The sequence below is a fragment of the Bacillus rossius genome, chromosome 12 (assembly GCF_032445375.1).
Source record: "Bacillus rossius redtenbacheri isolate Brsri chromosome 12, Brsri_v3, whole genome shotgun sequence".
Classification (NCBI taxonomy): domain Eukaryota; kingdom Metazoa; phylum Arthropoda; class Insecta; order Phasmatodea; family Bacillidae; genus Bacillus; species Bacillus rossius.
In genome coordinates this window covers 2,841,372-2,868,716 of record NC_086339.1, presented here as the reverse complement: position 1 = coordinate 2,868,716, position 27,345 = coordinate 2,841,372, and the positions used below count along the sequence as shown (strand labels likewise).

Genomic DNA, 27,345 nt, shown 5'->3' with positions numbered 1-27,345 from the left:
CGCATGCACGAATACTTGTTTTTTGTTTTCTCGCTTACAGCGCGAAAGAATGGCTCTTTCCCCAGTTAGTTGGGGGTGAACCTGAACTTAATCTGGCAACGGAATGTAACCCCTTCCCATTGGAATCTCTCTTGTACGAGAGAGTGGTTGAACGTCGAAGCCACCTTAATGGTCTAGACTACAGCTCTTTTTTCGCTGGCCTCCACGTTCACCCGACGTAATGCCATGCGATTTTTTCTCCCTTAGGTGCATTATAAAAGATCGTGTCTACGTTCCGCCGCTACCTAATGATCTGCCAGAGTTGAGACACAGAATTGAAGAGGCCGTTGCTTCCATTACTCCGGACGTGTTAAACCAAAGTGTGAGAATAATTTGATTTTTTAGGTTGGAAGTGTGCCGTATAACTAAAGGTGTAAATATTATTTTTGAAAGATTTGTGCAATGGGAGTGCATGACTTGATGTTGGCTTTTGGACATACGCCATTGCTATGCTCATGTTCGTCTGTAGAAGAAGACTACCAAAAAAAAAAACAACCAAATGACAAAAACACAAATCTTTGTTTTTTTCTTTGTTTGTTGACCATATTCCTGTTTTGGAGTATTGTGTGGTGTTTTTGTCATTTGTGTTGTTTTTTTTTTTTTTGTAGTTTTCTTCTACAGACAAACATGAGCATAGCAATGGCGTATGTCCGAAAGCCAACATCAAGTAAAGGTGTAAATATTGGAAATTACACTATGTTAGTTGTGAATGGTCTGAATGAAACGGTTCATGATGTGGGATTGAAACTGGGACACTCCTGGGGCCCGAGGCAGGCGGTGGTGGAGTGATGGTGGAGTGGAGGAGTAGCGGAGGCCGGCCCCCGTGTTGCAGGTGTACCTGGCGCTGTTCAGGCCGCTCAAGGTCACCAGGCACCAGTTCAAGAAGGTGCTGGACTGCATGAAGCTGATACGGCAGCTCAAGTACCAGGAGGTGTACGCCCAGGAGAAGGTCACCAAGGTGGACAGCCTGTCGCTCGTCCTCTCCGGCAAGTGAGTGCTCTTTAGGCTCGCTGGACCGCTGAGCACCGCAGGAACAAGCTTTGGGTTTCATAAGTGCTTTTTATTCAATGAGTTTAGTGATTACAAGAGGCCTGAAGGCCATATATATATATATATATATATATACATACACACACATACACAAGAGGAATGCTTACACCATGACCACTTCGCCGCTACCCTACTGCTTGAATCTGTGTGTGAATGGGCGAGTGACTGGTTTTAATGTAGTAGCACCTTTTTTTTTTATGGTTTTGATACTATTTGGTGTATGTTTAATCACTTTTCTTTTTCATGTATGTCTATGCTTAATTTTTAATTACTTTAAATTAGTCATAGTTGAATCTGTTGTAATAGTTAATATTTGAACATTGAGATAAAATTTTAATGTGTTCTCTTAATATTTAGTCAACATCTGCTTATATCGTGCTTAATTTTTAATATTCCACTATTTGATGTAATTGCAGAAAAGTGGTTAAGTGTAAGAAAAGGCACACACAAACCTTACGAAGCAAACAAACAGCAATTCCAAACGAAATCGTCTCTTCTTGCAGAGGTGATAACCGATAAGCACAAAAGGACAAAATGATAGGTGCATTATAAAAAACACTATAAACAGACATAAAATACAAGGGGAAAAGTAGAAGAAGCTTTGTGATTACGAACACATTTTTCGTTAAGGAACCCCCCCCCCCCACCCCACCTGGTTTGGTCGTCAGGTGTTAACGCGTCATATGCAAGCCGCCGAAGATTAATAAAAAAAAAAATGTCTAGTTACGAATAACATTTAAGAGCCAATGTAATTGTCTGTACAATAATTAACTTTGTCTATAACGTTTATATTTTGGACATTGTGAAAGGCTAAAATATTTTTTGCGCACTTTTTTAGGTATGATAAATTCAGCACACAGTTTTATTTATTTTTTTATTTTTTATTTATTCATTTATGTTGTAACATAGCGGTGGGCACGACACATATATACAAGGACAACATATAAACAATGCAAACAAAATATAAACAAACAAATAAAGTTTAAAATATACCTAATAATGATAAAACATCAAAATATAAAACGCATAAAAAGAAATACAGAACATAGACATTGTAAGTGGTATTTCTAAAAGAATGCACCATGACATCATGGGGTCGCCGCTTGAGGCCCCACGGAGGTGCGTTACCGACGAGGAGGCTGCACGCCAGTAGGGGCGAGGAGGCGTGTGCTGTGCGAGCCAGAGTCGCCCTTATCGCCCCACCCCCAGTTGCCGTGTGAAGACTGCTCGCCACATCGCGTAGCTGTCTGTTCAGTAACCCGAGGTCGGATGAGCAGATTTTTAAACTATATTTTTAGGAAAGTGAAAATGGTTCAAACGCTTATTTTCAGAGTAATTTTTAGGCATGTAACACCCGGTACAGATTCTTAAAAGAACTCAATGGACTCGCATTAACACCTTTCTCTTCATTTATCCGTCATGTAATATTGTAGGGCGTAGTGTCAGTGAGGCGGGATGATAAGCGCGACGCTCGCTGGTGCTTCTAGCGCGGTGTCGCCTCTGGACTGGCGCGCAGTCTTCTCCCAGTGCACAGCACCGGTGACCGTGGCATTACATGGCCGAGAAATGAAGATAAAAGTGTAATGCAAGTCCCTCAAGTGCTTTCAAGAATCTGTACTGGTTGTTTTACGCCTAAAAATTACTCTGAAAACTTGCGTTTTAGCCATTTTAACTCTTCTAAAAATACAGTTTAAAAACTTAATCCGAAATCAAAAGTACTTTTCGCCCCTCAGCGAACTCTTAAATGCTTTTAGTAAGCAGACCCCCACTCGGATATCTCGAGTAGTTTTGAAATCGTGTTGTTTTTCCTGAAGCTCTGCGCATCGTGTGTGTGCCCGGGTAAGGGGGGGGGGGGGCAGCCTTAAGCCTTGGTGCGTTTCGCGAATAGCAAATATTTTTTGGCTGCGGCGAAAATTTTGCAAGTAAAACATTTGTGACGTAGTGGAACATCCGTGGGAATTGCCCTAGAGCTTCCAGTAAACATCGTAGGGGGGAAAAAAGCAATAATCCGACGCGGCAGAGGGAGGCTGTGGAGTTTACGTGGCTCGTGTAGAGGGGAGAGTGTTCGTGCTTGTAGCTCATCTACACACACACCCCTCCCCCTCAACCTTCCACCCAAGGACCGCACGGGATAGGCGACGATGGTAACTCGCCGACGACAGCGATGGATGGCGGTTAGCGTCGGAACGTCTGCCTCTTGAGCCATCCACGAGGCGCAGTTCGGAACAAGGCAGAGGAGGAGAAGGTGGAAGTAGAGAAAGAGAGAGAGATGATGTTGGAAGAAATATCTCGGCGGAGGAACTCGTAAATATACGCTGCAACTCCTAAAATATACACGGGATAGGAACGAGATCTCAGGAATTCTTGCCGTAGCCGTAAACCATCAACCATCCCTCGTCTCCCCCAGTGACTGTAAATAAGCAGGAGGTCATTGCTTGTGTGTATTCTCGCCGCAGTACCACTCGTGGAAATTACCGCGAAGCCGCGTGCATCGGCGATTTGTTTTTTTCAGTATCCGTGCAGGACTCGTTTATCTTCAGTTTTTGAAGTTGCTGCTTGTGCGTGTGTGTGTGTAATTTTATAAATGCCGCGAGCTTGCCGAAAGTATTTGTTGCGTGTTCCCGGTGTTTGAACCCATTTCGAAACAAGTGTGTACGTTAGCAGCAGTTACAGTCTGTTCTGTGCTGTGTTTTTTCAAGTGTCACGGATGTGCGAATTTAAACTGCTGTGGATGCACAAACATTTCGCGCTACTGTGGAAAATATCTCGGCTGATTTTTTTTTTTTTAATTCGAGTTATTTATTCCCTGGCGTTCTCGGAACTTGTGAGATCAGCCACTTCTTCTCCTGGCGCTGTTGGCGGGCCACAGAGGTGGTCTACAGGTCCAGTTGGCTTGTTACAGGGGCTTGTGTGTGTGTCTAGCTAGCTGGTTCTTCTGGCGCGCACGGGAGCGGTGACCGTAACATCATGTGGTGCGATGCAAGTCCCTTAAGTGCTTTCGAGAATCCTCACCGAGTGTTTTATGCCTAAAATTTACTATGAAAAAACGCATATTAGCTATTTTAACTCTTTAAAAAAAAAGGGGGTGGGGGTTTGTCTGTAAAGCCGATTTACGTGATAACGTCGTAAGAAAACATTGAGGAAAAATTGCATACTTTTTAAATTTTCAAATATTATTTACATTTTTTTTTGCAAAATTAATTTAAATAATTTGTTTAAATATAATCACGAACAATTAGTTTAAAAAAGACCGCCTGAACCTGTTTGATATTATAGAAGATTTTCCTCGCACGGTGGTCGGCCGGTTCTTGCACGCTCGGCTCAGGCGGAACGTGACACTTTTTCGTGCGTGCAGCCGACAGTTCGTCGATTTATAAGACGTTATCACGTCAAAAAAATAACAATTAGAAAGTTGATCCGGAAACAGAAGTACTTGTCGGCCCTCGGCGAATGCGGACGCGGATGTGTCGAAGCAGTTTTGCAAATCGCGTGGTTTTCTCCAGAAGCTCTGCGCACCGTGTGCCTGTGTGTGCGCCCACGCAGCTGGGGTGCTCTGTCTACCCGGTGTTCACAGCAAGGTTCGGGCGTGCCGGAGCTGGCGGCTGCCAGACGTGCCCCCTCCCCTCTCCCCCCGTCGTCTCCCAGCTCGTTTATTATCCCCTCTACTGTTGTCTCGCGGGGCGGGGCTCGTGAATAATGCACGGCAAGCCTTCTTTTCACAGACGAGAGAGCCAAACGTCCGATCGTGCATCTTCGGTTTTTTTTTTTTGTTCGTTGTAAATAAATATGGCGGTGTTGATAAAAGGAAAGACCATAAACAAGGCAACGGTATTTATTTGTAATTGTTTTTTAGAGGAAAATACCTAATTGAAGAAACGTACTTCGTGGATTTGTATATTTTCCATACCGTATAAAATCTAGGAAGTCTTTGTCTTCCACAAATATTCTCGGGACGCCCCATATTCCCTTTCCAACATGTTTACGAGAAATCGCCGTTTATTCATTAACATACATCTGTACATTGGTGCGGCTGCTGCCATATTTTTCGTTTGCCGTGTGTCCGTGAATGTTTGTTTTGGACAACTCATGATAACTAATGGTCAATTAGGTTAGGTTAGCTACATTATAAATACTTTAAAAAACATCGTGGACGGTTGATTTGGTTAGGATAGCTACATTAAAGATACTGTGAAATCATGTAAACGGTTTCCTAGCCCTGGATAGCTACATATTAAAAAGTTATTTGCTAAGCAACCATAAAATGATTTTAGAGTATATTTTTAATGTAGCTATACTTACCTAATATAACCAACCATCCACAATGTTTTAAAGTATTTATAATGTAGCTAACCTATCCAAATCGACAGCAAAATTTAATGCCACACCGGTTTATACAATGAGATAGAACGGCGTAAGACGTATGAGTAAGCTACATCCCAAATAAATACACCTGTTGTGGTACGGGAAAATAAAACCGAGCATGAACTTCGGGGAACTTCGGGTGTGGCTCTCTCGTCTGTGAAATGAAGGCTTCCCGGCGCTAGAGAGGATGAGTGGCTAGAAGCGCAGCAGTGGCCTCCGTGCGTCTGTACAGCCAGACTTCAGAAACATATCTGCTACTAACAAATACACTCTCTATATTCAGTATATACAAACACGTGTATAACTTTTATTATGTAATTTAGTAAATTTTAGATAGTAATAAAAATCAATAAACCTGTTAAATGTTCATTCTAAATTCTTGAATAATGTAAAATTTATAATTTATAGGCTAATGAAAATAAAGTATACAAGCGAGAACATAACCTCACTTATACAGACACACTTGAAAAAGTTTATAAATACAATTTCTATCACTATTATTTACAATAAATAGATGTTTTTAATGATATGGAATATTATGCAAATTCAGTCACGTATAAGATTGAAAAGCACATATGTATGTACCCCCCTCCCCCCCCCCTTTTTTTTTTTTTTTTTAAATCCTGTGAAAATTTCGTTTGAATGGTGCGTGCGCATCGTGTGAGGTCACTCTCATCATAACGTGCCTAAAAAAGTATAACTTAAAAATAAAAATGTTTTTAATGTTTAATTTGCTAGCTTTGCTCCAGCGCGGGTAGCCCCTGCGGGCTCGCCGCTGCAACCCGCCTCGCAGGCGTGCTGTGCGGGCGGCGCGCCAGCCAGGGGCATGTAGCTGCCACAGGGAGACCCATAATGTCTGTCAACCTGTCAAAACTCATCAGTTGCTGATTGTTAAACAAATTTCAATGATTTATATTTGAAACGACAGTAGAAAATTTATGAAAAAATATCGCAATATTTATAACATTTGTAAGCTGCACGATATGTGACTGGAAGGATATGTGTGCATGTTTTGTAGTAATGAGACTGGAGCCAACTATTAAAAGAATTTCTCAAAATAATGTTTTGAGTCAATTTTGGTATATCTGAAGTACGAATGATTTGGAAAATAATGAATTAGCTATACTCCAAGCTTAATGTACAACTTCACGCTTTAACATACAACTCTCTTGACTTCTGTTCAGGGTTATGATGCGGTGTGTAGCTATGGACTTTAAAGCGGCGTCTCTTGCAAGTATCTGGTTAGTGCAAGATATAACAGTTTGAAGAAAAAAAATTGTAGGCTACGTTGATACGGCTTAAATTAACTGTACCTGATATGCCACCCGAATTCTTATTAGTTTTGCTTAAGAACGTGTATTCCATACGTTCTGGAACGCAGTTAATAAAAAAATTATGTGACAGGGTACCACTACGAAGTTGCAGGTTCTGTTTTGTTATATTTGTTGGCAGACTCGCGGGCACGGACGTAAACTAGGGTCGAGTAAGGTGGTATGCCCCTAGTGCAGCATCGCTGTGCTGTGTGTTGTACACCGCGCTTTGTGCAGTGGTGTTACCGTCACATCACACGCGACAGTCAGTGGACCTGTCGGAACACATCCCAACACAAACAGCAGATAGTAGTAATTATCACTTGCCTAATGAATCGCAGATCTACTATTTTCCTGTGCATATTTTTTTTTCTTGTGTTTAACGAAGGATCTTATATATTTTTATTTCCATCCAGGTAAGGATATAATAATATGAATAATGCATTAATTTCATATAAAATATATAACTACAACTGTGGTTAAATGTACTTATTTTTTTAATAAATGCACTACCTATTATTGTATTTTAAGAAGTTAGACGTGTTTTTTCAAAATTTTAGAATCACATAAATAAGTGAGCAGGTGAGTTGCAAAACTGCCCTTTTCCAGAAATTGAATAAATCCAGATTCCATTGAATTTGTAAACTATGAGTTCCCCTTCATGTATAGACAGAATTGTTGTGTGTCTAAAGTCTTCTTTTCCTTTGATATTTGTGAGTTGAAAAATGGTGTTCGTTGCAAAACTCTCCTTTTCCAAGTGCCAGTAAGTTACAGAACTGTCCTTTTCCAGTGTGTTACAATTTGTTTCAAATCTGTCTTTATCCTACATGTTTTACCATGAATTATGAAAACCATCTGTAACATTGCCTATATGTTTCTATGACAAATATTATGCATAAATTTATTAGTCTTTCTTTTTGCTATTTTTAATCTTGCAGTAATTATAATGTTTGTTTTAATATAATGCAGTTGGTTACCCTTTATGTGCATATCTCTGGAAATAATCACTTACTTTGATGTTTATATTGTAACCATTTTTTTTTGTTTTGTGGGAATAACTAAACGAATCATTGTTATTTCCTGTGATAGATAACACAGAAAATTTTAGTAATGTGACTGAAGTTACTACAGAAAGTGGCAGGAAATGAACACGGCGAAAGGGAACATGGACTCGAGAAAAATCGAAACGAGAAAGGTAACAGCAATATAACCTCTCCTATTAATGAAATATATAGGTTGTGAAATTAGAATGTAAAATATTTTTATACTGTGACAATGAACAAACTACTCATGCTATTTTGTTAGTTCTGGTTTCCGTTGTGACATACTGTCCTTAACAAAATTTTCATAATTTTAAAATAATTACCGTATGACTTTGTGGCAAGCAAATCTTTCTACATGCAGTAGGACTCCTGCATTTTTGCAATAATACTGTGTTGCATACATGCAATAATACCAAGATTACTCATACCAGTAACTTATAATTTTTTTATGATTTCGTATTGTTTCAGGTATACATCAAAATCACTGCCAAGAAAGCCGCAGTGCGGACATGATACGAATACCTTTAAATGTGCAACTCTAGCCATGCAAGATATTAGACTTTTCCATCAGGCCTTTTATGCTACCTCTCATAAAGTGTCTCAGGATGGCTCCAAAGAAGACTTCTCGGGCAAAGGTAGCAAACAGTTCCAGGAGAATACAATGACATTTTCAAGTTATTCGGAACAGTCAAGAGACTTGGAAAGAAAGTACCTGTTTTTGACTGGAAAACTTCTGTGCAAATTGTACTCAAGCCTACATCACAGTGGCACTTTCGTTTATCTATGTGCAAGAGGATAATTCTAACAAGAATTAAAAATGGTGCAGTCCGTGTTAGAGGCGAAATCAACTATGAAGTAGATTGTGCAACTGTTTCATCTATCATCAGAAGGGGCATGGCTGTGGCCAATATTAATCCAGAACCATTGTTACACACAGTTCCTGTAAAAAAAGGCAAAACTGAAGGATGTCAATAATCTTCTTTCTAAACATTTTGCTAAGAACTGGCGAGACTTGGAACATCTAGAATACTACCGAAATGTTATTGATGCTCAAGAAGAAGTCGAGCATACAGGTGGAAACACATTCGAAGAGTGCATCAATGTGGATGAAGCATATGATCCAGTGGTGTAGACTTTTATTCTTTCCAGATGAAAATTTCCGCTTTATGTGTAACATTATGTACATAGTGCTAAAGTTTGTAAAGTTAAAAAAAAAAAGCTCAACTACCCCATTACAATGTGTTTTTTTATTACCAAAACTGTCGTTTTTCGCTAGTTTGCTGCAAAACTGTCCTTTTCAATATTACAATCTCGAATAAATCAGGGCGTTATTTTTATAAAAAGCTCAACTACCGCATTGAAACGTGTGTTTTTAATACCAAAACTGTCGTTTTTCGCTAGTTTGCTGCAAAACTGTCCTTTTCCATATTAAAAACTCGAATAACTCAGGGCGGTTTATCTGGATTTTTAAAATATTTCATTAATCAACTAATATTATTGTACTCACTCCAGAAAAATGAAGTTGCATAGAATATAAAAAATTACTTAAGTTATGAGTTTTTCCTATTTCCTGAAAAATCACTTCTGGTGGATAAGGATAGTTCTGCAACTCACCTGCTCAAGTATATGCATATGTGATTATTGACTTGTTTAATATCCAGTAGTATTTGACTGCGTCATGTGGAAGCTACGGAACCAAATAAATAAATAAATAACAATATTGGTAACAGACTCATTCACTGTTATTTGACCAACACCATAATTAAAACTACTATCCGCGAGTTGTAAATACTTTAATGTTAGTATGATTTCAGTTATTTAATGAAAACATTGCACCTGTCGTTGACCGATTATATTTTTATTTCGAACAAAGTGTTTTAATGGAGGTACTCTAGCTGTGTGTCTGATAACACAGGCCTGCATTTTTCGAATTTTTGAAAATTGTCTCACATTTGGTGGCTGAACTTTATATTTTTAAGTGTGCTGAATCCAAATATGACCATGGTTTTTTTCCATCACGTAAGGTTTTCCTACAAAATGCAAATAAAAATTAGGAGAAATAATACAATTTTATAAATGATCAAGAAACTTCACTTTATTTTTATTTATCATAAAATTTATTGTTCATAAATCACTTAGAGCGCTTTTAACACCATTTACTGTATGATATGACCAATTTGTATGTTTATTCGTCTTCATTATGCCTCATTCTCTTCTTTTTGAAGCTCCTTTTATGGCTTTCTCGTTTGTAGACTTTGTCCGGTAAGTCCCTCTTCAGCATCCAACAGTAGTCAGCAATCATAGTAATGTTCCATCGACCTTGATACCTCCTTTCCATTTCTTTCACGTCTTGGTGAAATCTTTCACCCTGTTCCTCACTCACAGCTCCTAGGTTTTGTGGGAAGTAGTCAAGATGGGAATTCAGGAAGTGAAGTTTTAAACTCATCGAACAACCCAGATTTTTCAGTTTAGTCAGCATATTCTCTACAATGAACATGTAGTTAGGGTCCTTATAATTTCCTAGAAACTTGGTTATTACCTCTTTCAAAGAAAGCCAAGCCTCTTTTTCTGTTATATTCATTTTCGTCTCAAACACATCATCTTTCATCAACTTACGAATATCAGGGCCGACAAAAATGCCCTCTTTCAATTTCGCCTCAGACAATCCTGGAAACTTTTCTCCCAAGTATTTGAAACACGGGCCATCTTTTGGCAATGCTTTGACGAATTGCTTCATAATACCCAATTTAATGTGGAGTGGGGGCAGAAGAACTTTCTCTGGTTCGACAAGATTTTCTCTTAACACGTTTTTAACTCCTGGTACTAATGCTTCTCTTCTTGGCCACTCCTTTCTAATCCAATGTGAACTTTTGTCTCTACTGTCCCATTCACATATAAAGCATGGGAATTTTGTGTACCCTCCCTGTTGTCCCAGTAACATCGAGATCACTTTTAAATCTCCACAAATCGTCCACATATGTTCATTATAATTAATCTTTGACAATATAATTTCTAAATTTTCATAACGCTCTTTCAAGTAAACAGAGTGGGCTACTGGTACTGATGCATACTTATTACCATTGTGCAGAAGTACGCCTTTAAAACTTCTCTTTGACGAGTCAAGGAAAAGACGCCATTCATTGCTATTATACTCAATATTAAACATACCCATTAACGCTGTTATATTATGGCAGTAAACCAGTTCCTCATGCTGAGTGAAGAATGGAGTGAAATGTTTTTCACGGTTTCTGTACCAGTAGAAAGAAGTACCTGGAGCTAATAAATTTTTTTCTTTCAGTCGAGAAGATAGCAACTCAGCAGATTCTTTAGATAAACTTAAATCCCTGATCAAATCGTTCAATTCACATTGGGAAAACAGTTGAGGTTCACTTTGAGGTATATAGAATTCTTCATCACCTGAAACAGTGATTTCTTCTTCAGATATTTCTGGTAGTGATATATCATCTAATGACTTTGGAGCAACGGGTACTGGAATATCTGGACCATGGGGAACAGGACGCATAGCACTCTGAATATTTGGATAAAAAATCTGTTTCTTATTAATCAAATTGTAACCTTGAATATCGCAAGAACAAAAATAGCAATCATCTGAATGATTACGAGGCTCTCTCCAGATCATGGGGATTCCAAATCGAAAAGATTTTTTCTTACCTTGGGTCCACTGACGAAGTTCTTCTACACAAATAGAACACACTTTATGTGGTGCCCACGATTTGTCTTGGTCCCCTAGCTTCATACCAAAATAGGCAAAATACGCTGTTTTCACAAAATCAGTAATATTTCTCTGTTTTTTTTCACAATAAAACTTCCACAAATATAACAAAACTTATCAGGAGAAACACGACATCCTCTGGAGGTCATTTTATAAATAAATAAATAAGTCAGTGGTCAAAAAAACAAAAAACACACACAAACAAAACCAAGAGCAAATTAGATTTTATACGACTGTAAGACCACGTTAACTGTGTCAACACCAAGGGAACCTTCTTCTTCTACCTTGATAGTTATGGCCTTGGGGGGTACCCGTTCAGCCAGAAATGAGCGTGTCCTTATACGAAGCTTTTTTTTCTTTTATCATATCTTATCAATAAAATCTCTGTACAATTTGTCCATATTCGAATCATTATCATGCCCTAATCAATCAATTTGTAGCTTGTAAATAACACCCATGCCTTACCCGGGACTCGAACCCAGAACCCCTCGCACCGTAAGCCGGTGTGCATCCGACTACGCTACGGAGGTCGGCACACCAAGGGAAGAATGATAGAAGGAAAGTAAGAAGTGCTATGAACGAGAAGGACAGAACATGAAAAATCCTGTTAGAACCTGATTGAACATGTTCTTGGCTGTCTGGCGGCCAAGAACCTCTTCACCCTGGCTGCTCTCATTCCTCTACCGAAAGTCATCTTTATCACCTGCTCTTGAACTTTAATGCTTTTATACCAGAAATCTTTAAAACAATTAAAACTAATTAGACCCCGCAATTATAATTATAAATATACAAAATCAGAAAACATTAGTGTATGCATTTACTCCTGAGGGGAAAATTGTAATATAACAATTGTACGGTAAGTATATTTTGTAAAAAAACTGTACGTGATGGACTTTTTAAAATATTTTTCCTGAATTGAGCACACTAAAATACTTAAGAATCACCCTTTAAATTCCAAACAATTTTTTCATCGCAGGCCTGTGTAATCATTTGGGGCAAACAGTAGCTGGTTGAGTTTTAGCATAAAGCCTGTGTCTGTGAAAAGGCGTGACATTTTCTTTGGATTTGGCTTGTTTCTTTATTCTTGTGCTGTCATCGAATAAAAAATCATATTCGTCTAGCTTTTGGGTCTAAGGATAAAGTCAATTTTATTCTTGTTAAAATAGCAAATTAAAAATATACATATATATTTTTTAAGAAATTTTTTGTGATATTGTGTTTAATTAAACTGTTCGTCAAAGACCAAAGTTTTAGCTTCTTTTCTTTACCTTCGTTGAAAGTTCCGGTAGATAACGCTACGTCATGTAAATGAAACCGTGTTATTTAAATGAGACATTTCCATGCCTTGATTAAGGCGTTTAGCATATTGTCCGGGCCGGCTCGCCCTGGGCTTAACTGCCCGCAGTCTTGCTTGCTCGAGTGATCAGCATCTGGGTGTCGTGACGGAACACGCGGGCACACACGCCACGCCTCTGTCGGGCCGATACTTGCCTTCCGGGTACGCTCGTGTCCACCGAGTCACCGAGGCTGTGTGCTTCACATTCTCGTGCATTTCTGAAGTTATACTTCCTTAGGGTGCGATTCGAAAAAAAAATGATGAGAGAGAATTTTTACGATGCACGCGCACCATAAAATGAAATTTTCACAGGATGAAAAAAAAAATGGCTACGTACAAATGACAATTATGTGTGTGCTTTTAAATATTATACTTTAGTGATGATATTGATTACTGTTTCATATCATTAAAAAAATTTATTATTGTCAATATTAGTGATGGAAATTGTGTTGGTAAACTTTTTCAAATGTATTTATATAAGTGAGGTTATGTTCCTGTATGGATAAATTATTTAATAAATAATTAAAAATAAAATAATTAGAATAAAAATTTAACATTAATTTTCACTTTTAATTAAAATTTATGTTGATTATTTTACTAAATTAAATAATTAATTTTATACATGTTTTTATAATAACATTGAAGATTAGTTATTAAGATTGATTATTAAAAAAAAATAATTTGATTGAAATTATACTTTATATTAACTATATTTATAATATCACTCCAGTCCTTTTATTATTTTATTTTTATTTATTATTTGCATGCAAAATAAAAGTTAGTATTTTATCATGCCAAGTAAGTATAACTTATAACGTGTGTACATAAGTACATACACCCATTTTTTTACATTTATGGTTTAATATTAATTTACTGAGACCGGTAAGATTAATCTGATAACATATAAATAAAAATCAGAGCATAAAAAGAACCTTGTATAATGATTTGTGAGTGCTTAGCTTATATGATTGTCAAGCCTATCTAATTTTCAAAGATAAATTTTCTCCAAAAATTTAAGGTTTATAGTCAGTTTGGCAGCATCAGATTGCAAAATAATTATGACGGGCGCGCGGAGTTTTGAGAATCACGCGGCTAGTGGATGGAAGGGCCTGACGGGTCATTGTGGTTTAAGGTTCATCCAGATGACAGAGGCGACAATAACGACGCAGTAGGACTGGACAATACCATTAAGTTCCCTGCTGAGCTCTGCAAGTCCTGAGCTCGACAAGTCCTACCCTTGCAAGCAGTTTGCACTTCACATGAAGCAGTGAATGTAAATGTAGATGTAGTTGTTGCGTGCTCCCGGTGACCGACGCGACGGCTCCAGAACGGTGTCATGTTCCAGGCTGGTGGTGTCGCAGAACGGCCGTGCCCTCCACATCGTGTTCCCTCACCAGTTCCTGGACTCCCCGGAGTGGTTCGGGGTCTCCACGGACGAGTTCTTCCAGGTAGCCTCTTCGTCCGTCGGCCAGACGGAGGCCCGCGAGTTGTACAGATCGCGAGAGGGAGAGATGTCGGTTGGACGTCCCGGTATCCCCGTGCCCGCAGGTGTCCATCACTGCGATGGAGGAGTCGAGGGTGCTGATCTGGCACCGGGACAAGCTGAAGCTCACCATCATCACGGACCAGTTCCTGCAGGCCGTGTTCGACCACATCCTGGGCCGCGACGTCGTCAAGAAGCTCATGCAGGTACACCCCCCTTTCACCCCTTTCTCCCTTCATTCCTTCTCCCCTTCACCCCTTCACCATTTCACCCCCTTCATCCCCTTCCACCCTTCACCCCTTCCACCCTTCCTCCCTTCATTCCTTCTCCCCTTCACCCCTTCACCCCTTCACCCCTTCACCATTTCACCCCTTCACCCCTTCACCCCTTCACCATTTCACCCCTTCACCCCTTCTCCCCTTCCCCCCTTCACCCCTTCCCCCTTCACCCCCTTCTCCCCTTCACCCCTTCTCAACTCACCCCTTCACCCCTTCCCAACTCACCCTTTCACCCTTTCACCCCATTCCCCCCTTTCACACCTTCACCCCTTCACCCCATTCCCCCCTTTCATCCCTTCACCCCTTCACCCCATTCCCCCCTTTCACTCCTTCACCCCTTCCCCCCTTCACCCCTTCCCCCCTTCCCCCTTTCCCCTTCACCCATTCCCCCTTCACCCATTCCCCCTTCACCCCTTCCCCCCTTAACCCCTTCCACCTTCCCCCTTTTTCTCATTCACCCCTTCCCCCTTCCTCCCTTCACCCCTTCCCCCCTTCTCCCCTTCAACCATTCCCCCCTTTCTCCCCTTCACCCAATTCCCCCCTTTCACCCCTTTAACCCCTTCCCCCCTTCTCCCCTTCAAACCATTCCCCCTTTCACCCCTTCACCCCATTCCCCCCTTTCACCCCTTCCCCCTTCCTCCCTTCACCCCTTCCCCCTTACTCCCTTCACCCCTTCCCCCCTTCCCCCTTCACCCCTTCTTAACTCACCCCTTCACCCAATTCCTCCCTTTCACCCCTTTAACCCCTTCCCCCTTCTCCCCTTCAAACCATTCCCCCCTTTCACCCCTTCACCCCATTCCCCCCTTACACCCCTTCACCCCATTTCCCCCTTTCACCCCTTACCCTTCCCCCCTCACTCCTTCCCCTGACCCCTTCACCCCATTTCCCCCTTTCACCCCTTACCCTTCCCCCCTCACTCCTTCCCCTGACCCCTTCACCCCATTTCCCCCTTTCACCCCTTCCCCCTTCCCCCCTTCATCCCTTCACCCCTTCACCTCTTCCCCCTGCCCCCCTTCCTCCTCACACACTGACACCTCGTCCGTGAGATCACTTCCGAAGGAAACCTTTGTTTTGCCCGGTTGTGCACAGCTTCGTGTGACATCTAGAACAATTTCTCCTGATCTTCTATACAACGTGAGCATTGCGTTTCTTGTTCCGCAGCACATCTCATCCCAGAACTCGAGGTCAAGTTGAGAACGGCTGATAGGCCAGTTAATCACGATTCTGAATTTTTAAAGAAAAATAAAATAAAATAAAAATTTTTTTTAAAAAGTGTTGAAATTTCTGAGTTAACCTTTTTTTATTTTTTAAGTTTTAAATTCTTTGTCCCGCACTGAATTGTTAAATTACTACTGCCACTACAAATTATTGATACGCAATCATGAATAACCTTACTATTGATAACAGTAGAAAATAAAATCAAATATGCTATACTTTGGGGAAGGGGGCAGTGGAATTTGATGCACAACTTATAGCAAAAAAAATTTTAATTGGTAACTTTGACTGTTTGTACTATAAAAATTTTTACTATGCTAACTGAGCAAGTTATTTGAAAAATACTGGCTCATTTAAGCAAACAACTTGCCAAATTAGTGCAGTAAATTTTTACGCATTATGATTTGTCAGCATTATACAAATAACAATTTTTGCAGCAAAAAAATATTTTTTGCCCGAAAGTATGGCATGTTTCGTTTTATTTTGAATTGTTATCAATATTAGGGTTATTCATGATTGAGTTACAAAAATTTTGAATTAGTGTCTAATAATTTGGTGTGGGGAGGGGTTTAAAACTTTGACAAAATGCCTATTAATCAAAAAGTACTGCATATTTTGGTTTTTTGTCGTTGAGCCGTAATTATGGTGGAGTCTCACATACCATGTTGATTTTTTAAAATTTTATCATCATTATTACTAGTAAAGGGCTATTTTTGCAAATTTAACACTATCTCTTTTGCGAGTGTTCTTCTGTCAAAAATATTTTTAAGATATATTTACTAAGTGTTTTAATGGATGTAAAATATCATGTAACAGTTTGTAATTGTTATCACTAGTGCAACTTTTTACAGCAATTATATCACATGTAGTAAATAACGCTTGGAAGTATTTGTAACAGCAATACAAGAGAGGTATAGTGTTAAATTTACAGAAATAGTCCTTACCTAATGCAATGACAAAATAAAAATAAAAATTGTGTGTGAGACCCCCACCTTGCTCAGTGTTAAATTCTAAGTGTAATATAATATGTATATGCAGATAATTTTTGGCTAAGTAAAATTATGGCAAAATATTTTATATTTTAACATCAGAGTTTGCATAAACTTTCTTCGAAGTTTGTTAAATATTGATTTTTGCATTTTGTAGCTGCATGTTGATGGATTTCTAATGACATGATGTTTAACTGCAACAGTCATTAATAGGAGCATAGAGTGAATGGTAGTTGAAATTATTTTCTGTATTTATACATACATATATTTTATTTTTACAGCTAGCATTTCTCGTTACTGTGTGCTATTGTCGTTGGCTGGTCTTTGGAAATTTTCTGCTCAACTATCTTTTAAGTCTGTTAGTGAAAAACCTGTAATGATTTATTAGAACTTAATTTTAGCTAGAATTATTTTTTTTTTTTCATTGGATTTTGTGGTATTTAGGCCTACTGTCTATACTTTTGCTGCTGTGTCTGTAAAGAATGTTACTGACATGCTAGTATTCTAGACTGAACTTATTTGGAACTATGCAGCTTAGTTGTAAAAAAATTATTGTTTATTTTGTATTTAATTAGAATTTTAAAATTCTTTAGAGTTTAGATGATAGTAAGCAGTTAGTAAATGTTAAATTTAAATAGGACATTGGTTTTAATAAAAAAAAAAAATGAAATTTGTTGCTGCTAAAATGTATGTATTTATGATTTATGTAAATTTTTGATATATTGTGAGCTCTCTATCAGTTTTCAACCCCCCCCCCCCCCCCCCTTAAAATTTACTTGTGATAAAGTTTTGTGATGGGATGCAACCCTCTTTACTCTTCAGCCGAGTGCATTCATTCGATAGCGAATAACGGAAGAATAACAATAGTGTGAAAGGGGAATCATTCTTTTTTGAATAAAAAATTTGGGAACATACATTATTACATAACTATGTTGTCACAGAAAATCTAGGTTTGAAGGCTTCCTATTAAAAACTAACTGCCTGTTTGAATTCCCTTTGGAGAATATTTTATTTATGAAGTCATGTAATGTTTACATGTAGTGTATAATATTCCTTACTTCAATATGATTCTCTTAACAGCAGGGAATATAAAAGTATATTACATGTTCGAATTGTGTCATTTTGTATAGACATACAGTGCATTATTTTTGTAATTGAGTTTTGACTAAACTCTGCTGTACTACTTTGTGATCTAGTCTTAGATCAAGTGATGGTGGTTCGAGATTCTAGTCACACGAGTGGTTTCTTTATATTTTCAGATGCCTGTAGTGGGTTCCCCTAGTGAACAGGAATTTGCAGTTTTGGTCTGTTTCTTTGTGCTTCTACATACATGTTTCTCTCTGGTTTTCGTTTTTTCGTTTGTGTGTTGATTCTAGTTCCTTGTGTTTTCTGTATCCTTATCAATTTATTTTTGTTTTGTGTACTGTTTGTTTGAAATATTTTTTTTTATTCTTACATCCAAAAAAAAAATTTTTATGCACATCTTGTTGGTTGTTGATTTTTAATTGTTTCTAATATGCAAAGAATATATTTTAATAATATTTTATAACTCTAAATATTTCATTCTGCTGTTTGCCGCCGCACTACTCTTCAGTTTAATACACTTTGGCTCCTGATATATTTAATTAATTTTTAATTGTCTGATATTTTATAAGTAATAATCAGAGGTTTCATTCTCCACAAAAGCACTGCCATCTAGCTCTACACTGTGCTCTGTGCTTACCACTTTAACTACTTAAGTCACTTCCAACTGCTTTGCCACTTGTTGGAGATGTGCAAGGCACATGACATACTCAGTACTGTGACGAGTGTCGAGTGCTGAGGATTCACATTGGCTGAAGGGATCTGTGCATGTTCGAAATGTGCACATACAATGCTTAGTTTCTCTCAGCACGAAACTCAACTTGTTGCCTCTGTGGGACTTCAGGCGGAAATCCCTATTAATATTTTATAAAGATAAAGCTCTGTGATACATGATACTCTGATATATGATACTCTCGAGAAATAATCAGTGGGAAATATCATGGTTGAAAATATTTCCCTATGCATAAAATAGGGTTATGTCAGTGGCATCTACACTGCGTGCAGCTGTCTGAATAGAGATGTACAGCACTTCGGAAACCATGGTGGAAACTGTCTCAATGAGGCTAGATTAGGGTTGGTTCCATTTGTTTGTGCCTCGTGAGGTACTGCAATGAACACGAGAAATTATTATTATTTTTTTAATTAGGCTAGTACTTTATGGGCGGGATCAAGAGAAAGGATGAGGACAAATCTCTCATAATGGAAATGAAAATACTGTGTGGAAAATTTTCTTGTGCAGGCAATGTGTATGAATTTTGTGGAATAGACACTGCATATGATGTAAGTAATGTATATAATTCATAAAACAGGCAGTTTTTGCAAAAAAAGATACCTGGAAAAATTAAATTGCATTAAAATTATGGTAAAACAATAATTGTTTTACAAATGTTTCTCCTCTCAAACCAAGTGCTACATGTTTCCCGCATGACTGGTTGAGTGAAGGCGAATAGAAACATGGTTATTGGGGCAAAACCACTATTGGTAAACAAGACAGTGCATAACATAAATCAGTTGGAAATGAGGAGCTGTGAGGAGACAAGATGGAACACCTTGCGCTGTGATACAGGAATGATGTCATCTTCTCATGCAGTCAGCATGTTGTCTTGTGCTTCTGCTGTGTTCCTTCCAGTCGTTCCACTAGAGGGCCTGTTCCACTAGAGATTCTCTTCCACCAGAGGTCCTCTTCCACCAGAGGTCCTCTTCCACCAGAGGTCCTCTTCCACCAGAGGTCCTCTTCCACCAGAGGTCCTCTTCCACCAGAGGTCCTCTTCCACCAGAGGTCCTCTTCCACCAGAGGTCCTCTTCCACCAGAGGTCCTCTTCCACCAGAGGTCCTCTTCCACCAGAGGTCATCTTCCACCAGAGGTCCTCTTCCACCAGAGGTCCTCTTCCACCAGAGGTCCTCTTCCACCAGAGGTCCTCTTCCACCAGAGGTCCTCTTCCACCAGAGGTCCTCTTCCACCAGAGGTCCTCTTCCACCAGAGGTCCTCTTCCACCAGAGGTCCTCTTCCACCAGAGGTCCTCTTCCACCAGAGGTCCTCTTCCACCAGAGGTCCTCTTCCACCAGTGGTCCTCTTCCACCAGAGGTCCTCTTCCACCAGAGGTCCTCTTCCACCAGAGGTCCTCTTCCACCAGAGGTCCTCTTCCACCAGAGGTCCTCTTCCACCAGAGGTCCTCTTCCACCAGAGGTCCTCTTCCACCAGTGGTCCTCTTCCACCAGAGGTCCTCTTCCACCAGAGGTCCTCTTCCACCAGAGGTCCTCTTCCACCAGAGGTCCTCTTCCACCAGTGGTCCTCTTCCACCAGTGGTCCTCTTCCACCAGTGGTCCTCTTCCACCAGTGGTCCTCTTCCACCAGAGGTCCTCTTCCACCAGAGGTCCTCTTCCACCAGAGGTCCTCTTCCACCAGAGGTCCTCTTCCACCAGAGGTCCTCTTCCACCAGAGGTCCTCTTCCACCAGTGGTCCTCTTCCACCAGAGGTCCTCTTCCACCAGAGGTCCTCTTCCACCAGAGGTCCTCTTCCACCAGTGGTCCTCTTCCACCAGTGGTCCTCTTCCACCAGAGGTCCTCTTCCACCAGAGGTCCTCTTCCACCAGAGGTCCTCTTCCACCAGAGGTCCTCTTCCACCAGAGGTCCTCTTCCACCAGAGGTCCTCTTCCACCAGTGGTCCTCTTCCACCAGAGGTCCTCTTCCACCAGAGGTCCTCTTCCACCAGAGGTCCTCTTCCACCAGAGGTCCTCTTCCACCAGAGGTCCTCTTCCACCAGAGGTCCTCTTCCACCAGAGGTCCTTTTCTGCTGCTACTCCTCAGCCAGTTCCTTCAGCCTTCACGTCCTCTGCCAAACTTTTTTTGGCATCTTCATCGCTGTATTCTCTCTTATCTCTGTAGATATCTTTTTGAATCTTTTTGAACTGTTTTCTTCAGAGATAGGGCTTTCTATGTTATGGGTGGGGTGGGGGGGGGGGGGGGGGCAGTGTTTACAACAGAAGGTACAATCTTCAGTTTGGACAGATGCACACAACCAAATAAATAATACATATATGTAGTTGATATTTTGCTCTCATGACTCTAGCTATTGATTTGATTAAGACTTCAAAATGGTGAGGTGTCACGGTTGACGTCTATATCTTGGGAAGACATTGTGGATGTTACAATATGACCCGAGCCAGCTCTGTTGTCGATTGTTTTCCAGCTCATCCTGAGAGAAAAAAAACCATGTTACGGGTGTTTGGTAGAATCTTTATTGACATGTACGGAACCTAAAGCGTAAAAATGATATAATTGATTGATGAAGGAGACCCCTATGAGAATTGCTGTTTTTATAATGACTTTGGAGTTAAGGTACTAAGGTCAAATTGTGGAGATCAAATAATGATGTGAAATTAATAAATAGCTCACACACTCCCATTGCTGCGTTCCATTAAGATGTAAGTGATGAGAAGTTACACAGCATCAACATATATAAATATTTTTGAGATTACCATCTAACAATACCAATTTTTCAAGTAGTTTGGTTTTCGAGAAATTTTAAGTGTCACTTATAAATACATGACATTAACTTAGGTTTTAAGTTGTGGTACAAACGTGAATTTCACTTTCTTTCAAATGATAACAAGATAAATCATTTTTTTTAATGCTTTTTTTATTATTGTGATTGTTTAAAATATTGTTTTTATAATTTTCAGTAGTGTAAGTTAACATTATATGTATTTTTATCTTTCCATATTATTTTTGGGAGGTAGTTTTATTCTATTAAGTAACTTACACAAAATAGAGAAATATTTATTACTTTGTTCACTTAAAATGAATATTTTTACTAGCTCGTACAAATAAAAATTTATTAATATTTTTTAAGTCTGGCTTTTGTCACTCATGCATGTATCAGGATTTGTAGACGTTTTCAATACTCAGCTTAGGTTGGTTTTTTTGTAGTTTTCTTTAAAAGTTGATGATAATTTTTGGTATTGGTTCATTTAGAACTTGATACCTAATACCTTGCCTTATGAAAGTGTTTTTGTTTTTGCTATAAATAGTGTGGTGTGCATTTTGCTTGATGTTTATTGATTTTATGGCAATGTTTTCCTTGCATGCGAGTACACACTAGTACTAGAGTTGTTTTTGATACCGACACTTGCATATATTTTGAAATTTTTGAATCTATCAATATAAAACTTTTGTGTGTGTGTGTATCTAGATCAGTTTTACAAATAATCAGTTAAATTTGTTTGAAAACTTTCTCAGAATATAAAGATCAGCTAACTGCACTGGGTTGGGTGTTCATGTATCATCTCAGTTACACCATCTCCAGCCATTATCTTGAACCGGTCAAAATATTGTTGGTGATGTCTTCCTTTCAAACACGAGAAGTTTTTCTCCTGTGGTGCTAGGTAGTAAAAAACTAATTCACATATATTATATATATTATTATATTTAATGACTTGTTTAAACGTGGATGAAGATTTTGAATTAACTTGAACTATAGGTTTTGAAAGACATGAACACCGAGGTATCAGCAACAGTAGTGAACGATTGGTAATCGCGTTATTGGTTCAAGTGGCATCAGAACAACTCTAGTTTTGTTGGTGTAGACTTGTGGAAGCGGGAGTGATTACTGCCTGACAGATGTATTGTTGGAAATAGTTACTCGCTTACAGCTGTGCATGTTTTGTGGGACGTGGGGGCAATGCTTGTTCGCAAACGGCAACATTGCCAAGTTTGCATGTGCACATTTAATTCAAATCATAGTAATAGATATATAGTTATTGATTTTCTCACAGTGTTTAAAATTCTTTTCGAGGAAACATTTCTGTGAAATAAATATGTTCACACGTGTCATTGTATTACTGTACCACAGATTTTGAAGTTGGTAACTATGTAATTTATCATTGGCCGACTGTATTGATTGGTCACGTCATTCGCTTACCGCCAAGGCATGGGTCATTTATAGGCGAGAAGAAAACATGGGAGGTGATGCTCTGGTCTGTGGATTCTCTCGGGGAAATCCCACATTCCCTGCCCATGAATTGCTTCATTGCTCTGTTCCAAATTCATCCTCTCTCATTTGTAATGACTTATTGACCCATTCATTCACTCACCCACACACTTTTCAACACAACCAGGACAAGACATTTTTATTCATTTTCTTGAAGGGAAACATTTCAAACAGTTTCATTCAAAAAACAAAGCATTTAATTAACTCCTTCAGAATATGCAGATTTTAAAAATCCATTCAGTGGCACAGCTGAACCTTTGAAACCACGTTCTTGAAAACACTGTACGCAAGTTTTTTGTGTGTTGATAATGTGCGTGATTGAGTGATGTTCAGGCAACATCTGGGTCAAGGAGGTACTGAGGAAGGTTAGAGATGAGACGTCCCGGCCGGGAGTGTGACCGCGGGGCGGGGCAATGCGCAGGTGAGCGAGACCATGGCGGCCAGCAACAACGGCCACCTGCCCAACAGCGCGGACGACGGGGAAGACAAGCCCATGCTGGTGGTGAAGAAGCCAGGCGACGGGCCGGGCATCACTGCCCTCATCAACCGCCAGCTGCAAGGTAGGGCCGGCCTCTCCTCCGGGGCCCGGGCGCCCGACACGGTGCAGCTGCTAACCTAGCACGCCACGCCTCCGCCGAGCTCCTGATACCAGTGAACGCCTCTTTCATGTCCTTGATTCGTCTTCAAATGAACATAGACCATTAAAAGTTCTTAAATTTCACTGGTAATTCTTAAAAAAATTCCCTAAATAAAGACTGATTGGATAACTATCTGTATTTCAACGTTCTTCTGTTTCCGACTTTGCAGCAAATTATTGGAGAATTTTGGGCCACAGGATTCAATTTTATACGTGAAAAATACGCCTCTTTAATGTACAAATGAATATGGGCCATTTAAAGTCCTATAAATTTCACTGAGAATTCTTAAAAAATTCCAAAAAAAGACTGATTGGATAACTATTGGTTTTTCAACGTTCTTTTTTTCCGACTTGGCAGCAAACAATTGGGGAATTTGTGGCCACAGGATTCTAATTAAAGGGGTCCTCAGAAACTCCATAATTTTTTATTGCATAAGATGGTACGAATCATGATTGTTTATTATAGTTTTAATAACTGGAATTTCAGAAGTAAAAATGTGTAACGTAACCCTCTATGAAACAGGAAACGCTCTACTGAAATGAAAACCGTCAGTAACGATAAACTCTTGAGGGATCAATACCCCGGCAGTGTATTAATGCTAATGCAGCCTGGCTGCCAAGGTCTGCAGTGTGAATACATTCTAAAAAAAAAAATCAGAACGTGAACAACTAAGACCCTTTTGCTCTAGCACTCTTGTTTCATGATTAAACGTTAGTTATTTGTGCTTCTTTGCCAAACGATCCACCATGCATCGCAACCACCATTAGCAACTTCCGGTTTCTCTGTTCACTGACCATATTCACTTTTTGAAGTGAAACTTCTTTGGGTCAAATGAGAGTAAAATTTCAAGGCAGAAATTTAATGCAACGTTTTCGTGAAACATTGTTGTAAACGTTTCTGACGCGAAAAGGACAGAGAATAGGTACTTCACCAAAGATATATAAAGAGAGCACTATGCTATATACTTTGCTGGGCTCGTTTTCATTCTCCTCTTTTGTGCGATGATTCGTCCCCCTCCCAAAAGAAATGGAACCGAAAGAGATAGATGAACGAAAGAATAAGACAGTGTGTCCACACAATTGTTTCAGAAAATATATATAGGTATCCTAAACAATCAGCTCCTCCCTGTATTTCCGGCATAGATAGCAGAAATTGTTTGAAGAAACAATAACATGCACAGTTTTTCTTTATGGTGCAAGTATTTCAACAGTGAGTAATATTTATTTAGAAGATTGTCTTCTTTCTTTCTTTCTCCCGTTTTACCCCTTTTGATATACTTAAGAGTCGAGGTTTGAATTGCCAAAGAAATTTCACTTTTACCACATTTACTGAGTTAACACGTGCTCTTTTTTTTAAATTATTATCAGTGCAATCATAATTCTGTTAAAAGCATTCAATGCAAGTGAATACGTAGCTGACAGTTTTATCAAGTGACTTAACAAGCTTCCTCTGGTTGCAACAAATTGTACAAATGAAGTAACAAAATAAAATGTGAAATATTTAAGAATCCCAAATTTTATTTCAGCTGCTTGCCTTCACCATGACATATTTCACAAATAATTTTTTTCCCTTAAATGATACAAAAATATGTTTATTGTATTTGCAATAATATTTATGCAGCAAACTTTTATCAAATTTTTTTGTTAGTAAAACATTTTTTGTAACATTTATTATAATTTGAGTTTTATGGTGTCCTAGATGAAAATGAATACTTTTGAAACTATTTGTTGTGTATCTGAATAAGTTTATTTCTAAAACTAGGTTTCAAAACATAAAAAAAATAATTAATTTAAACACTATAAAATAATTATCTATTATTTTTCAATTCTTTGCTAGATTGTATTCTTGCTGACCTGAGCTCTTTTGAAACCTTGTTCAGTGTCGTCTTTGTCATAAAAGGTGGTGAAACTTGAAAATACTTGTTGAGGTATGTTGTAGTTGGAAAAGGTGTAAGACAAGCCGTGATTCAGTCAGGTTTTGTATGGTTGTAGACCAGACTTGGTCTGAAGTTGGTCCTCAGATGTCGAGATACTGTTCTGAAATGCACCGTAACTGGAAGTAGTGGGGTTCGTAGTGGGATACCATTCATCCTAGCCTTGCACATCTTCTCCAGTCACGGAGTGACATCACGTGTCTTCCGTGTTCGGTGGCTGCCGTAGTAGGGTGACACGTCTTGTTCCTTTAAACTTGTGTGACAGCACTTCTTCGTGTCTGCAAAGGCTTGCCTTTGTTCTTATCTATTGTGTTATTTGTTAGACAGAGTACTTCACTTAGTTTTCAGGGTTCACTTTTCAGACAATAATTATTTTCTCGTACGTGCACTTGGATAAATACAGCCCCTTTTTTTTTACTCACAAAATAAATAAAAATAATTGTGTTATACTATGATTAAAGTTAAGCATGTAGTTAACATAAATTCGTAACTTGATGTTATCAGAGGAGTGTACGTACATTTTAAAGTACTGTATTCTGTAACTAGCCTCCAACAGATTCCTAGTACCGAGTCACTGCATGCTGTGTTAGAAGAGAAAACTTTACCTCGATTGACATGGTCTTGAATTGCTAGTAGCATCTCCATTTAGAAGAAAGTCTCAAAACTTGCTTGCAGTGATCAGCCCTGATGCACTGCAGGTTCAAAGAAAGCAGTTCATTCTATAATTATGTACTTGCGTAGTGGTTGAACATGGAGGTTTAGAATATTGCGCTTTTACCTAAGATAATTCGGTGTGTTTGCTGGATTCATTAGTAAGCTAAATGTTGAGAATTAACTGTCTTAAAACAAAACTGTAGGTAGTACATGAACTGAAATTACTAAAGTGGTGAGCTTTGGTTGTATGCTTGGAGTAGTGAGAGTTGCTTGGCTGCCAGTGACTGGCGATTTTGCGGGAGCAAGTCTGAAAGAGGGAAACGCTTTCTCGTGGTGATCGCACTGATGCCGTGCTGGAGGAACTGGTCTGAGATGACCGAGTGCTGGGTCCACCCCGGGAGTGAAGTCTCGGCTGCGCACCTGGCACGGCGTGGCAGCGTCTCGTGTGGTTGGTCCGTGCTCTGCCTGTCTGCTCCCTCCTTGTCCTGTCACGGCACGGCAGATACCCTCGATGCAGTAGCGCGTGGCCTCTTGGCTCAGTAGTCGGTATTTCCTTCAGAGGAATATATTTAAAATTCTGATTCAGTGAACTGCAGTCAGACTGGATTGAATTGCTACGAAAGGCATGTCTCGTTTTGAGAATAATTTTTTTTATTTATTTATTTATTTGTATTCCATTGCGCCTTCTTTTGGTAGAAACCATAAGGCTATGGAACATGTCATTTACATATTTACAGTTATACATATACATACAGTTTTACATGTACACAGTTTTAAATAGGTACACATACATATTTAGTTTTACATACATATAACTTAAAACAGAATTTGATAAAAAAAATTTCAGATTATCTGAATTACAAATATTACATTATTTATTTTATACATACCCATAGAAATGATATGTCAAGCAATTTCTTATATTTATTAAGTAAGAGAAAAAAAATTAAGCAGGATTTAGGGTATTAGGATATTGTTCTTAGGCATTGTAGCTATACAAGGGGGTCTGGCTGTAACCAGAATGCTTCCTCTCTTTCAGCAGTATACATCATTACCTTTACAAAAAAAAAAATGTGTGTTTAAGGGAAGAAATAGCCCCTTGCGAGTGAGTGAGTTTTATCTTGTGTATGGACTTCAAAAATATTACATTGCTGACAACATTAATACTTAAAGTGGATGGTGTTTTGCGTTGTGTTTTCTATCAAGTTT

General features: G+C 39.1%; 2 protein-coding genes across 2 annotated transcripts in view; one reads left to right on the top strand and one right to left on the bottom strand.

Annotated features, from left to right (window-relative positions):
* Nucleotides 1-27,345, bottom strand: part of LOC134537381 (uncharacterized) — an 843,397-nt gene that overhangs the window by 595,065 nt on the left and 220,987 nt on the right. The window lies entirely within an intron of this gene.
* Nucleotides 1-27,345, top strand: part of LOC134537353 (blood vessel epicardial substance) — a 101,464-nt gene that overhangs the window by 60,448 nt on the left and 13,671 nt on the right. The window contains exons 3-6 of the mRNA XM_063377695.1: nt 872-1,029; nt 14,219-14,321; nt 14,422-14,562; nt 23,333-23,471. Coding sequence (XP_063233765.1) covers nt 872-1,029; nt 14,219-14,321; nt 14,422-14,562; nt 23,333-23,471 — 541 coding nt within the window. The remainder of the gene's footprint in view (nt 1-871; nt 1,030-14,218; nt 14,322-14,421; nt 14,563-23,332; nt 23,472-27,345) is intronic.